General features: G+C 47.5%; 1 protein-coding gene across 3 annotated transcripts in view; it reads right to left on the bottom strand.

Moving 5' to 3' along the window:
* Window positions 1–620: 620 nt before the first annotated feature.
* The window catches only part of IL6R (interleukin 6 receptor), a 50,585-nt gene continuing 38,968 nt past the window's right edge, over window positions 621–12,237 (bottom strand). Inside the window, exons 9-11 of one of the 3 annotated variants that reach the window (XR_004348379.1) lie at window positions 10,144–10,237; window positions 9,810–10,023; window positions 4,384–4,514 (exon numbers count right to left, since the gene is read on the bottom strand). Coding sequence is in view for 1 of the 3 variants with exons in the window: in XM_032622198.1 (XP_032478089.1) it covers window positions 4,268–4,514; window positions 10,144–10,237 (341 nt within the window). In the remaining 2 variants the exon portion in view is untranslated. Of the gene's footprint in view, window positions 4,515–9,809; window positions 10,024–10,143; window positions 10,238–12,237 lie in introns of all 3 variants that reach the window. The other 2 variants (XR_004348378.1, XM_032622198.1) reach the window with 2 other exon arrangements.

The raw sequence follows: 12,237 nt of genomic DNA, 5'->3' as shown, positions 1-12,237 counted from the left end.
CACACAGCAGGGCCTCACACTTCAGCTTTTGGTCTGAGTTACACAACTTCCAGGTTTCCATGCAGTTTCCTCCTCCCCAGCCCTGAACTGTTTACACAGCAACTCTTATCCACAGAGCATCCACACAATGACTTTCCTCTGTTTGGAAGATATGGGATGGCTGTGTCCCAAGTTTTTCCTATTGAGGACCCTTTTCAATAGGGGACAGATGCAGCCTATCTGATGATCAAGAAGTACAAGGTTGCCTTTGTGACTCCGTTAACACCCCCCTGTCCAATAAACAGTCTTCTGATGAATAATGGCCCTTCCTTTTCCTTCCCCACAGGTTCATCACCTGATAATGATGTAAACATGGCAGAAGCAACCACGCCCCTTCCAGAAACCCCAGGGCTCATTTGGGGAAATACTTTCATCATTAAAGTCTTTGAGAGATTGCTACTTATTTCTTAAACTTACCTGATTTTCTTCCCAGAGGTAATTTAATCCTGCATTAAGGAGAAGCTCACCCCAAAATGGTCCTCCTCAATTTTAAACCCATCTTTCCTTACCCCTTTCCCCCATAATCATTCAAGTCTTTCCTTGAAATGACCCAGGTGCCAAAGCATAAATTACCTCTCAAGCATAGTTTTAGAACTTATTTATTTCAAACATTTACAATTTTCACTTTAAAAGCAAAGTAGCTGGTAAAAAGAGAAAACATCGAAAAACATCATACTGACCCTTTGCCCCATATACAGACATCATCAGCCTTTGGTATTTGCTTTCAGATAATTAAGTAAAAAAATAAAAACAAAAACTTAAAACTATTATTTCTCTCCAGAAAAAAACAATGTAAAGTTGAGGTATTCTATTTAACGGATGTGTGATCTCCATCCAAATATGGTTTCTCTATTAATTAACAGCCTTGCTACATGCTGTTCCAATCCTTTGCTTCTGAAGTAGATCTGCATTTGAGCATATGTTCATACAACTGACAATGTTCCTTAATAATCATTAAGGTTGCCATAGAAACTCACTGGCGCTGGGGCCAGGCTACACCAAGGACACGATGCCGGAAGGACCTTTCGGGGATGCTCAGGAGTGTCTGGCACAGAAGCTGAGCCAGCTGGGCTCCCTTTCAGCAACAGCCTCACTGCCAACTGCTGCATGGAAGGCTGGGATCCAGGCTCCTGCTCCCAAGGACCACCAGTTGCCCCTGCTTCTCCAAATTAAGATAAATTTCTCACCAACTCCTCCCCGACTGGGTCAATCTTAAGTGCCTTTGATGAAGCGATACAGCTCAGCACTAAAGCAGCCAGCCAAGACATTCCTGAACATTCTGCACGAAACCCACAAACCATGACCACTCCCAGCCTGCCCTGCTCAGCTCTGTCCACCACCGGGTGGGCTCCCAATCCATTCCAGCATCAGATTCCACCCCTCGTAACGGTGTTTCCTTCCCTTGGGGGCAGCTGGGAAATGGCGGACACTCGGGGTGAGCCAAGAGCCTAGCCAACAAACTGCAAGGGCCAGGCTCCCTCAGGGCAAAGAGCTCTCAGAGTCACCAAGGGCTTTGTTGACACATTCAATGCTATACCTCCTTGACCTTTTTTTTTTTCATTAATGCTACAAAAATTAATGACCACTTTAATTGAGACCTTGATCTAGCATATTTTCAACTTTTCCCACCCAGCAGGATAAGTTGCCCATCTTTAACAAAAATTGTCACTGTGCTAATAACATTTCACATCTGGCTGTGCAGCAGATGGCTACAGATATTCGGTGAGTAGCATCACTGTTGAGGATAAAAGGCAGCACGTGTGCTGCAGAAACACAGGTAAGGATGACCTGTGGATTGAAACACACATTCACTGACCACAGATTCAAGGACAGAGAAAGCTTAGGGTGTATACCTGTGTACACTGAGCAAGGCCTACGACCCAGAGAAGACAAATATTTTTCCTTCATCTATACTAGCTTATAAAAAAAAAAGGGAAAAAAACCCTCTTCAATTAAAAAAAAAACGCAGTTCCGTTCCAATAATAATGAAAGCAATAACAATTTGGAGATCAAAGCTGCCTAGCTCTCAGCAATCATGAGCTATCTGGATTTCACATCTTCCACTAGCACCGCTCTGCCTGGCTCTGGTAATATTACACGTGGGTAAAACTTTGTCAAGAGTTAAAGAACCGTGGGCACAGAATCACCCTATCTCGTGCAGATTCTCATTTTTTATATTTCCCTTTAACAGCATTTTTGCTGTTCTCAGTCAAGGAAAATTTAGAGAAAAACAAAACAAAACAAAACCATCTGCCTCACTTTTGTCAAGTTAAGATCAGCTGCCAGAAGCAGCAACAGGGTCTGAAATTTACAGCCAAAGCCAGCAATGAAAATCACTGCGTAGTCCAACATCCTAACAGTTTGAACCTGGCAAACGGTAAATAAAACACGGTCATTTCCATCCTTTCCCCACCTATCTGGCGCTGGTGGTTATTTTTCTAAAAGGGGAGACTACTAGAAAAGTTTTGTGGTCTGGTAAATTTTTAGTGGTGGTTACACGACTGATTTTAATCACAGCTTCATTCTGGGACATCCCAGAATACTTGAGGGTGCTTGTTTGGGTAACCAATAACATCACTGAATTTTCAAAGCCCAGACAGAAAAGTGAACTGAAGTGGTTACTGCAGTGTCACGGCTAGACATTTACTCGGTACTTCAATACTAGCTGAACTGAATCACATTCAAGGAACTAACTAAAGAGAGGAAGGCACCAAGTTTAGGGTTGTTGTTTTTTTTTTAATGAACCTCCTCTGATACCCAAGGGCTCATGGCTTTCAGGGGTGGGGATTTTCAGCTGACCTGCTGGGTAATCGTGGGAGGCTTGCTTCCCAGCACTGTGACACGGAGCTGGACACCGTTTCCTTCTCAGCCGCCTGGGGGAGTAGTAACAAGCTGCTTTTCCGCTAAATTAGAAAAGAGGCAGACTTTTTTTTTTCACTTTTTAAGGCAAAAACAAAATTTAGAATGAAACCAGAGTCTCTTCTCTAATAGGGCAAAATCTCCTTTTCTCCTCCTTTTCCACTTGACTCAGTTTTGTGCTAAACAAAGCTATTGTGCTTTTCCCCCATTATTTCTATACTGACACTCAGCTAATACTGGATCTTCCACCCTCTGAAGATAAAATAGTCAGCAGTTTTTTTAAAAACCAAATTAAAATCCATTCTTGCCGGGTTCTTTTGTCTTTTTGCATAAATATTACCTTCCCTGGTTACTCAGGCTCAGCTGAAACTAAAATAAACAAAGCTGGAATAAGGCAGCTTTGATTTCACCGCTGGCAGAAGCCCTCCCTAATGCCAGTTCTCATTTTGGAGGGCCAGGGGAGGGGGAGAATGGAGAATGGTGGTTTGCAGAGGCCGCTGTCCCCCCTCAGCAATGCTATGACAGACAAGCGTGGAGACCCTGTCCCCACCACTCCCCTCCTTCCCCAGGGCTTCTTTCCTGAAGTCCTAGGATCCAAAAAGGGACATCGAGCCAGTGCAGCTGCTTCTGGATTCAGCAAGCGCCTAGGACTATCATTCACATTTAGAAAAATGCTAATGAGGAACTGATTATAATTCCATTTCAAACCGTCAGGCCCTGAGATACAATCACCCCCCTCTCAGCTGTTCAGTGAAGAAAAGCAGGTGAGACTTTTCCCCCAGCCACGGTGGTTTAAGAAAAGCCAATCTCAGGCCTAGAAAAACTGAATTGAGAAGGCACTTGGGCTTCAAGAAGCTTAGAAGATGAAACTGTGCGGTGGGCCAAGAGATAAGCGACTCAGGGAGTCTTTGGCTGGACATTCATCCCACCCGCCTGAGGGTGCAGCTCCTGGAGGTGGGTCGGGGTGCGCAGGCGGCCAGCAACTTGTCCACACCAAGCCCAGGGGGGAGTCTGAGGTCTGTGCAGCCACCTGGCTCAGCCCACCTGCGTGTCCGGTAGAGTCTTGACACCCCTCTCTTCACGGGGGCCTGACTTCACTCTAAGCCCTGTAAGCAGGGCACTGGGGGAAGAGTGGTTCAAAAACTCAACCACCTCTTCCTTCTGAACAGACGCAGCAAACCGTTTTTTCACCCAGCACAGAACTTTCTGCGAGGCCCTTCTGTAGAGGCGAAGCCAGAGGCCCCGAGCACCCGAGATGAGCTGGCATGGCAGCGAGGAGCGTCTTTTGCTAAGCCAGTTTGTGCTTCAGCATCCACACAGTCCAGGGGGCCTGACACCGCAGGCTGCCAGGTGCCACCCGGCCAGCCAGCTATCTGGGGAAGAAGTAGTCTCTGTTGCTGATGTCATAAGGTCTCTGAGGGCCACTGGCATCTGGTCGGCTAGTCCTCGAGGTGTTGTCAGACCCAAGGCTGCTGGGGGACACCGGCGGGGAGATGAGGGGCACAAGCACTGGGGTGGGCTTGGGCCTCTCAGGGACCAGCTGTCCCAAAGAATATGGTGGGTGCACGCTCGTCTTGCCTTCTTTCAGAGCCTGCAGCTTCCCCGTCTTCTTGAACCTTCACACAGACACACAAAGACAAACCACGCAAATGTTGAGTTCCCTCTGTGATAAACCCGCAAGAAAAACACCAACAGCTGGCAGCCCTGGTGGCCTGGCACTCCTGGGTTTCAGCTCCAAGAAGTGATAACTATTTATTCATTGGCTGTTTATTGTTACCAGGAGTTACACAATCCTCTGAAGAGTCATCAAAAATATCCCAAGAGGGCTTCCCTGGTGGTGCAGTGGTTAAGAATCCACCTGCCAATGCAGGGGACACGGGTTCAAGCCCTGGTCCAGGTAGATCCCACATACCGTGAAGCAACTAAGCCTGTGTGCCACAACTACTGAGCCTGCGCTCTACAGCCCGCGAGCCACAACTACTGAGCCCACGTGCCACAACTACTGAAGTCCACACGCCTAGAGCCCGTGCTCCGCAACAAGAGAAGCCACCGCAGTGACAAGCCTGCGCACCGCATCAAAGAGTAGTGCCTGCTCGCCGCAACTAGAGAAAGCCCGCACACAGCAACGAAGACCAACGCAGCCAAAAATAAATAAATAAATAAAATACCCCAAGGGAATAGGTATGTGTTGTGGGTCCAGTTTAACAATGGGGAAACTGAGGCTTTGAGTGTGGCTTTGAGTGCCCCGTTATAGCACCGAGAATTTAGTTTGTCCTGCTCCAGAGGCTACCCAGAGGGGCCCCTCAGTCAAATTAACACTGGCTAGAGGTAGAGAATTGGCAGCTGCCTTTAATGGCAGGGAAAAGGCTGTACTGCTCCCTCAGCAGTCCTCCTGCTCCTCTTGCTTCCAATATTCCCGGCGTCCCCAATTCTCCTTACACCTCTGGGTCCCCTCACACCATGTTGGCACGTTCTCACAGACTCGGCCGTGGGCACCACTTGGGCACAAGTGACTCATCTGACAGGAAAGTCAATGTTAAACAGGAAGGAGATAGACATCTCTCTGATCATAGCTTCGTTCACCCTGCTCCATTCTGGGCCCAAAGCCAGGGCTCAGTAACTGAGAAAAGTCACTTGACAGCCCAGAGAAAGATGAGATGGTGATAGCAATCTTCAAAGGTACAGTCAGGTCTCCTCCCTGAAGGGGCCCTTCTGTCGGGTGGGGCAGCTCTTCTCCCCCTCCTGCTTCCCACTTTGTCACCTATTAACTTATTGCCCACTGACCTCAAAGTGGGAGCAAGGTGGTCTCCCTCAGTTCTACCAAATGTCAGCTACTCCAGGAAGGGCTGGGAGGGAAGAGGGGAAACCAATGTCAAAAACAAGGTTTGGGGATTTTCCTTAGGTTTCTTTTTATATCGACAGGCTACTCCTGTCCTTGTTATGATAAATAATTGATAGTTGGCTCCAAATCTGCCATTGGCTCTTAGCCTGTTATCCAAATGGAATAAACAATCTGCAGAATGTGACTTAGGCTTCGCCATTCAGGCACTGCACAGGAAGGGAACACAGCAGGGATTGCTTACTGGAGCTACGCTGGGTCCCTGGGTGGAATCCTTCTCCCTCATGAGAGAACTGAGGATAGAGTCATTATGCTCTGGATTTCAAAATATTCAGATCCTCTGACCCAAGAATTCCACTTCTGGGAATATACCCTCAGGAAAGAGCATAGCTATGGAAAAAGCTTTATGCACAAAGATGTTCAACACAGTGTTATTTACAAAAGCAAAACAACAACCCAAATGCCCAATAATAGGAGGTTGGTTAAGTGATCTTGGGTATTATAGCCACCTAATGGAGGAGTGATGAAAGTGAGGTTTACAAAGAATTTGTAACAATGGGAAGAAGTGCTTATGTTATATAACTGATACTAAATTTAAAAGGCAGGATTCAGAGCTGTAGAGACAGAATAATCATGGCTACATAAAAACAAACAAGAAACTATGCAGAGGAAAAAGACTCAGGAAATTCATCTAAATATAAAGTGTTCATGAGCTGGGTGTCAATTGCACGGCTATCTTCACTTTGTGGAAATTCATGGCACTGTACACTTATGACATCAGCACTTTCCTATGTTTGTTAGACTTCGATCACATTTACATTTTAAAAATTAACGGTGGCTGTCTTTGCATAATGGGTCATTTTTCTCCCTTCTTCCTATTTGTCAGTATTTAGCAAATTACCAATTTTTAGCAATCATGTATCACAATTTTTTTTAAGTCTCTATTGATGTTACCTAACCAATATGGAAAGCAGTCTCTGTCCTCAGTTTTTTTCCAAAGCAATTGGATGGGTAACTGAGAAAGATGAGCTTTCCTTCTTTTGAGGAGTAAATGAGATTTTTTGGCAAATCACTAAGCTCAGAGGGGCCTTTGAAACCCCAGGGCCTGGGGTATATCCACATTTGGCACTGCCCTGCCCTGGGCATGGGTCTGAGCAGGGCCTGGGGGCTGGAGAGGGTGCAGGGCGGGTAGAAGGAACAAAGAGCTGAGCTGTCAGACTTCGTTTGCACCTCAGCCGCCACCTTTTACCTATTTTACATACTTGGGCTTCGTAATGTTTTGCTTAAAGAAAAGGTTCTGCAGCTAAAAGAAATTTTTAAAAAACACTTATAGGGCTTCCCTGGTGGCGCAGTGGTTGAGAGTCCGCCTACCGATGCAGGGGACGGGGGTTCATGCCCCGGTCCAGGAAGATCCCACATGCCGTGGAGTGGCTGGTCCCGTGAGCCATGGCCTCTGAGCCTGCGTGTCCAGAGCCTGTGCTCCACAATGGGAGAGGCCACAACAGTGAGAGGGCCGCGTACCGCAAAAAAAGAAAAAAAAAAAACACTTATCATATCCCTTAACCATAGAAGTGGGAGAGTGTGATTTTAAAATATTGAAATGAGGGACTTCCCTGGCGGTCCAGTGGTTAAGACTGTGCGCTTTCACTGCAGGGGGCACAGAACTGAGATCCCGCATGCCCCGTGGTGCGGCCAAAAAAAAAAATTGAAATGAGACAATACATTCAATACAAAATGATTTAAATCATAGGCATACATATAGGAAGTCCTCACCTAATAGCGTTAGCCATTCTAGATAAATGTGCAGAAAAGCAATTCTCTGCTATGAGAATCCTATTTTCTCAGTGCCTGATAGCATAAAATAAAGAGAGAGAAGCAGTGGGGCACAGGAAGTAGGGTGGGGAGAATTGGCCCCTGTAAGTTATAACATCCACTTAAGAAGATGGCACACTTTCTTCAACAGCACACTTAAATTTTAAAAAATTGTCACTGATGTTGCTGGAAAAATATTTAGGAAAATACTATGCTTTGCTTGAGACACAAAATAAATGTACTAAAAATAAAAAGATGGTGTCACAGGTGGGCGGGCTTTACTTCCTCCACCTGCCTCTCATTCTGTCCACTGTAATCTGGCCACCCCAACTGTACAGTGGCCCAACCATTTTGGCACCCCAGGCTCCCACATCATCTCTACATTTATACTCTTGTCTTGACACGGGGGACTTTGAGAGTAGGAATTTTTCATTACTTGAAATAACTGGCCTCTTTCCAAATAAATTTGCCTTATATGAGAGAAAATGGAAACTCACCAGGCTAGGAAATAAATTACAGATATGTTCTCTGCACAAGGCACTGTGCCTTCGGGGACTCTGGTTGTGTAGCAACCAGCCAGTGTACAAATACCATCAGCACATTAGCAAACTAAGTCTGTGATGAGCGCTGTGGCCAATTCCCAGCCTAACGCTTCTCTCTTAGGGGTTAACAGCACACCAAGATGGCGCTGCTTGTTTGCGGGGCCACTGGCCAACACTGGACTGGGCCCACCTCTTAGCTGACAGCAGGCTGGTGCAGTGGGCAGGGACTCTCAGGACACAAGTTCTAGGCCTGTCTCTGCTAATTAATAAGTTGTGTGTCCTTGGGCAAGTCATTTACCCTTCAGGGCTGTTTTCTCATTTGTAAAATTAAGAGTTTGACTAAATGACCCGTAAGGCCGTATCCAAAAAGCACAAGCTTTGGGTTTGAATCTTGGCCTTATCCTTACTAGCTGTAATCACTCCACCTCTTTCAGCTTTCATTTCCTCATCTGTCAAGTGGAAATCACGATATTTACTCCATAGGGTCTGTGGTAGGTTATAAGAAAGGCCTTTTGAAGCCCTAATGATATAGAAATAGAAAGAGAACACAGAAGTATGTGTCTGAGGTGAGGCAAGGGATCCCTTAGAAGGCAGCAGGAAGACCTCGGAAAGTTGCCATGGCCCCTCTCTGACCCAAAGGTGTAAAAGACAGTGAGTTCTTGGTTCCTCCAAGGAGTTACCTCCACTCTTAAGGAACCTTATCTTCCGCACACCCTTTGGACAGCTTGCTCACTACTTCATTGGAAAATCAAAGCAAAACAACCCGAACACAGCTTGAGTTGTCATCTTCCAACCCAGACCACCTTGGTGGGCGAGCTATTTCAGGGTCACTGTGAGAATCCAATGAGCTGTAACATGTGGAAAAGCTCTCTGCCAAGGTCTTACCCCTCCTTCCCAAGCACCCTCAAAGACCACCTCTCACAACCACCAAGTAGAGTCCTTGAAAGTTACACACAAGGGAAGAGACAGGAAAAACACAGTGAAGTTTCTCCTCTACTTATATTATTGTAATGAACCACCATCCAAAGTCAGAGCCCAGCCTGATTTCCTTTAGGGCTTCAGCAAATGCAAAATTACCAGTTCCTGCAGTAAAATCATGAACATAGCAAGTTTTCTTTATTGCCCATTCATTGGGAGCACTGTTACATGATCTCTCCGCAAGCTTGGGAACCAATGACAAAACCAATGGCCGAATGGAGAGAGAGATTCGGATGAAATGGGCATGGGCGTTACAGTGACCAGGGTGCCAACCGAGCCCTCACCTGTGGTGTTTCCTCACCATGACCGGACGAGGGCACTAGGACAGGGCATTTAAAGGTGATCCACTAGGTCTGCTTATTTGGAGACATGGAATATTCCCAAGAATGTCTAGCCAGGCACTTCAGAGTTACCTGTGCACATATCCCTGGTGTGGTGTTTCTCTCGTGGTATTTTACTGATTTTAGTACGTGGCTCTTGGAGGAGAGGGAGGGTCATATTCGTACCGCAATCCCAGAGCCTAAGGGGTTTCTTCAGTGTCTAACACACACTTCTCCCTCTGGTGTTCACAGCCAGGTTTTCCTGCTTCTTCTCCTCCCCGTCAGGCCACTCCTTCTCAGCCCCTTTCTCATTGCCTCCTCTACACAATTTTTCAATTGTATTCCACAGGTTACGTTGTTGGCCCCATCCTCTCCCGTGGCCCCAACTACCACCTGCCTGCTGCCAATGATCTGAATTACCTCCAAAACTTGTTCACTTGGAGTTTCCCCAGTGGCGCCAACATGTAATCGTCGCTTTTCATTCAGTTGTTCTACCTCCAGTGTTTTCCATTCTTCATGGACGACACCCACCATCTGCCCAATTGCTTAAGCCAGAAACTTGAGGGTCAGACTTGACTCCTCCCTCTCTTCCATTCTTCTTTTCTGAGTTGTCATCAAATCTTGTCAATTCTACCTTTAAAATATACCTTGAATCCATTCATGGCTCTCCAACCCATTGCCAGCATCCTAGCCCTGGCAAAGCTAGATCAGAAACATGAGAACACCACAGGACCACCCCCCGGGCCCATCTCACCTCAGGACAATGCCAATACAGAGGAGCGTCCCGAAGGCCAGGCTCCCTCCAGCCACCAGGAAGGTGGGCAGTGGTACCGAAGTAGAATCTTGCACTAGAAAAAAAAAAAAAAAGGAAGAGAAAGAAGAGGAGGAGGAGGAAGAGAGGAGCAGAGGAAAGAAGGGGAAAAAACCACTCAGCAGGTGCTGTCAAAACCTCAACAGAACCTCACCCCTGTAGGAAGAAACAGCTCTGCGTTAAGCAACAGGCCACTTGACGAGCTTGCCAGCTTTCTGGCCAAAGCCACCTCTACAGGAGTCACCCCCAGCACAACCTGACAGACCCCAGGATTCCACCACTTGGCAAGAGATACACCTCAAGCTCAGAGCTTCTGAGCGCCTGCGGCCAGCCACAGACTCCCACTCACTTTCAAAGTGGCTTTTCTAGTGGCATTCAGCCTGCCCCACAAGGCACAGAGGGAGTGCCCGAAACAGAGGCTTGGGGGACCTCATTGACGGCAGCGCCACCGAGGAAAATGTCACGGAGGCTCAGGTGCTTTAAATCAAGTGTTCAGGTGCAGTTTTCCCCAGTGGGGTGTCACCTCTTGCCTGTCTCCCCACTTGGTACTCAAACCCCAGCCATATGAACTTCATTCCATCTTCCTCATGCCATGTTCCCTTTTCCCCCAGAGCTCTTCCCACATGTCCTCTTCTCCCCCAGAACGCTCGTCCACCTTCACTGCACCTCTTTGCTATCCAGTTCCTCCTGGACCTTTGAGTCTCACATGAGGTGATGTCATTTCCTTTGAGAAGTGACCCTGCTCCAAGCTGGCTACGTGCCCTTCCTGGTTACTCCACCCCCTCCAGTCTGAGCTCCCTGAAAGCCGGGACCACATGTGTCTTTTTCCCAACTGCTCCCAACGGCTCATGTGGTGCCTTGAACGAAGCAGGCTCACCAATATTTCATTGAATGAATAAAAGAACAAACTAGCTTCACGGGCTCCCCTGGTGGCGCACTGGTTGAGAGTCCGCCTGCCGATGCAGGGGACGCGGGTTCGTGCCCCGTACCGAAAAAACAAACAAACAAACAAACAAACAAACCCATAATGCTAAGTGAAAGAAGTCAGTCACAAAAGACCACATAATGTATGATTTCATTTATATAGAAAGTCCAGGCTTCTCTGGTGGCACAGTGGTTGAGAGTCCGCCTGCCGATGCAGGGGACGCGGGTTCGTGCCCCGGTCCGGGAAGATCCCACATGCCGTGGAGCGGCTGGGCCCGTGAGCCATGGCCGCTGGGCCTGGGCGTCCGGAGCCTGTGCTCCGCAACGGGAGAGGCCACGACAGTGAGAGGCCCGCGTACCGCAAAAAAAAAAAAAAAAAAGAAAGAAAAAATAAACTAGCTTCACAAGCAGCCACGTCCTCCCACAGAAAGCTCCTTCCCATGGCTGCCAGAGAGAGACCCTGGACTAGACAGAGAGTACATCTGTCTACCATCATTCTCTCCTGCCGGCAATGCAGACACTTGCAGTCTCGTGGGCTTGGGATTCAGGCCCTTCCGCCCCAAACAGTACCCAGTGCTGACGAAGATGTCACCTACCAGTCATCACTTCGAGTGCCCAGTGGATGCAGGCTTTGCCTTGAGCCCCAGCTGGTAGTGGGCACTGACCACAAGGACGGATCTCTCCTAGTATGTCCTACGTCTCTTGGCAGAGACAGCCATTTCATGTATGCTTGGCTGACTCGTTTACTAATATTTCATCACCTTTTGTATTTGTTCCTTCATTAATTCAACAAATATTTATTGAGTGTCTATCGTGTGCCAGGCTTTGTTCTAAGCCTTGGGGATACAGAGAATTGGATGACAGAAAGGCTCCTGGCTTCCTGGATCTTACGTTCTAATCAAGGGAGACAGACAAATACGTACGTAATATGATGTCAGCTGTGACAAGGGCAATGATGGAAAACAAAGCACAGGAAAGGAAGAGTGACAGCAGGGGGTTCTGTCAGATTGGCTGGTGGGGAAAGGCCTCCCTGAGGAGGGGGCATTTGAGCAGAGGCCTGGATGAAGGGGCTGGCCAAGGCAGAGCAAGCAGCAGACATGAAGGCCATGAGGT

The sequence above is a fragment of the Phocoena sinus genome, chromosome 1 (genome assembly GCF_008692025.1).
Source record: "Phocoena sinus isolate mPhoSin1 chromosome 1, mPhoSin1.pri, whole genome shotgun sequence".
Classification (NCBI taxonomy): Eukaryota; Metazoa; Chordata; class Mammalia; order Artiodactyla; family Phocoenidae; genus Phocoena; species Phocoena sinus.
Note: the sequence above shows the minus strand (reverse complement) of the source record. Positions and strands in the feature narration are given on the sequence as shown.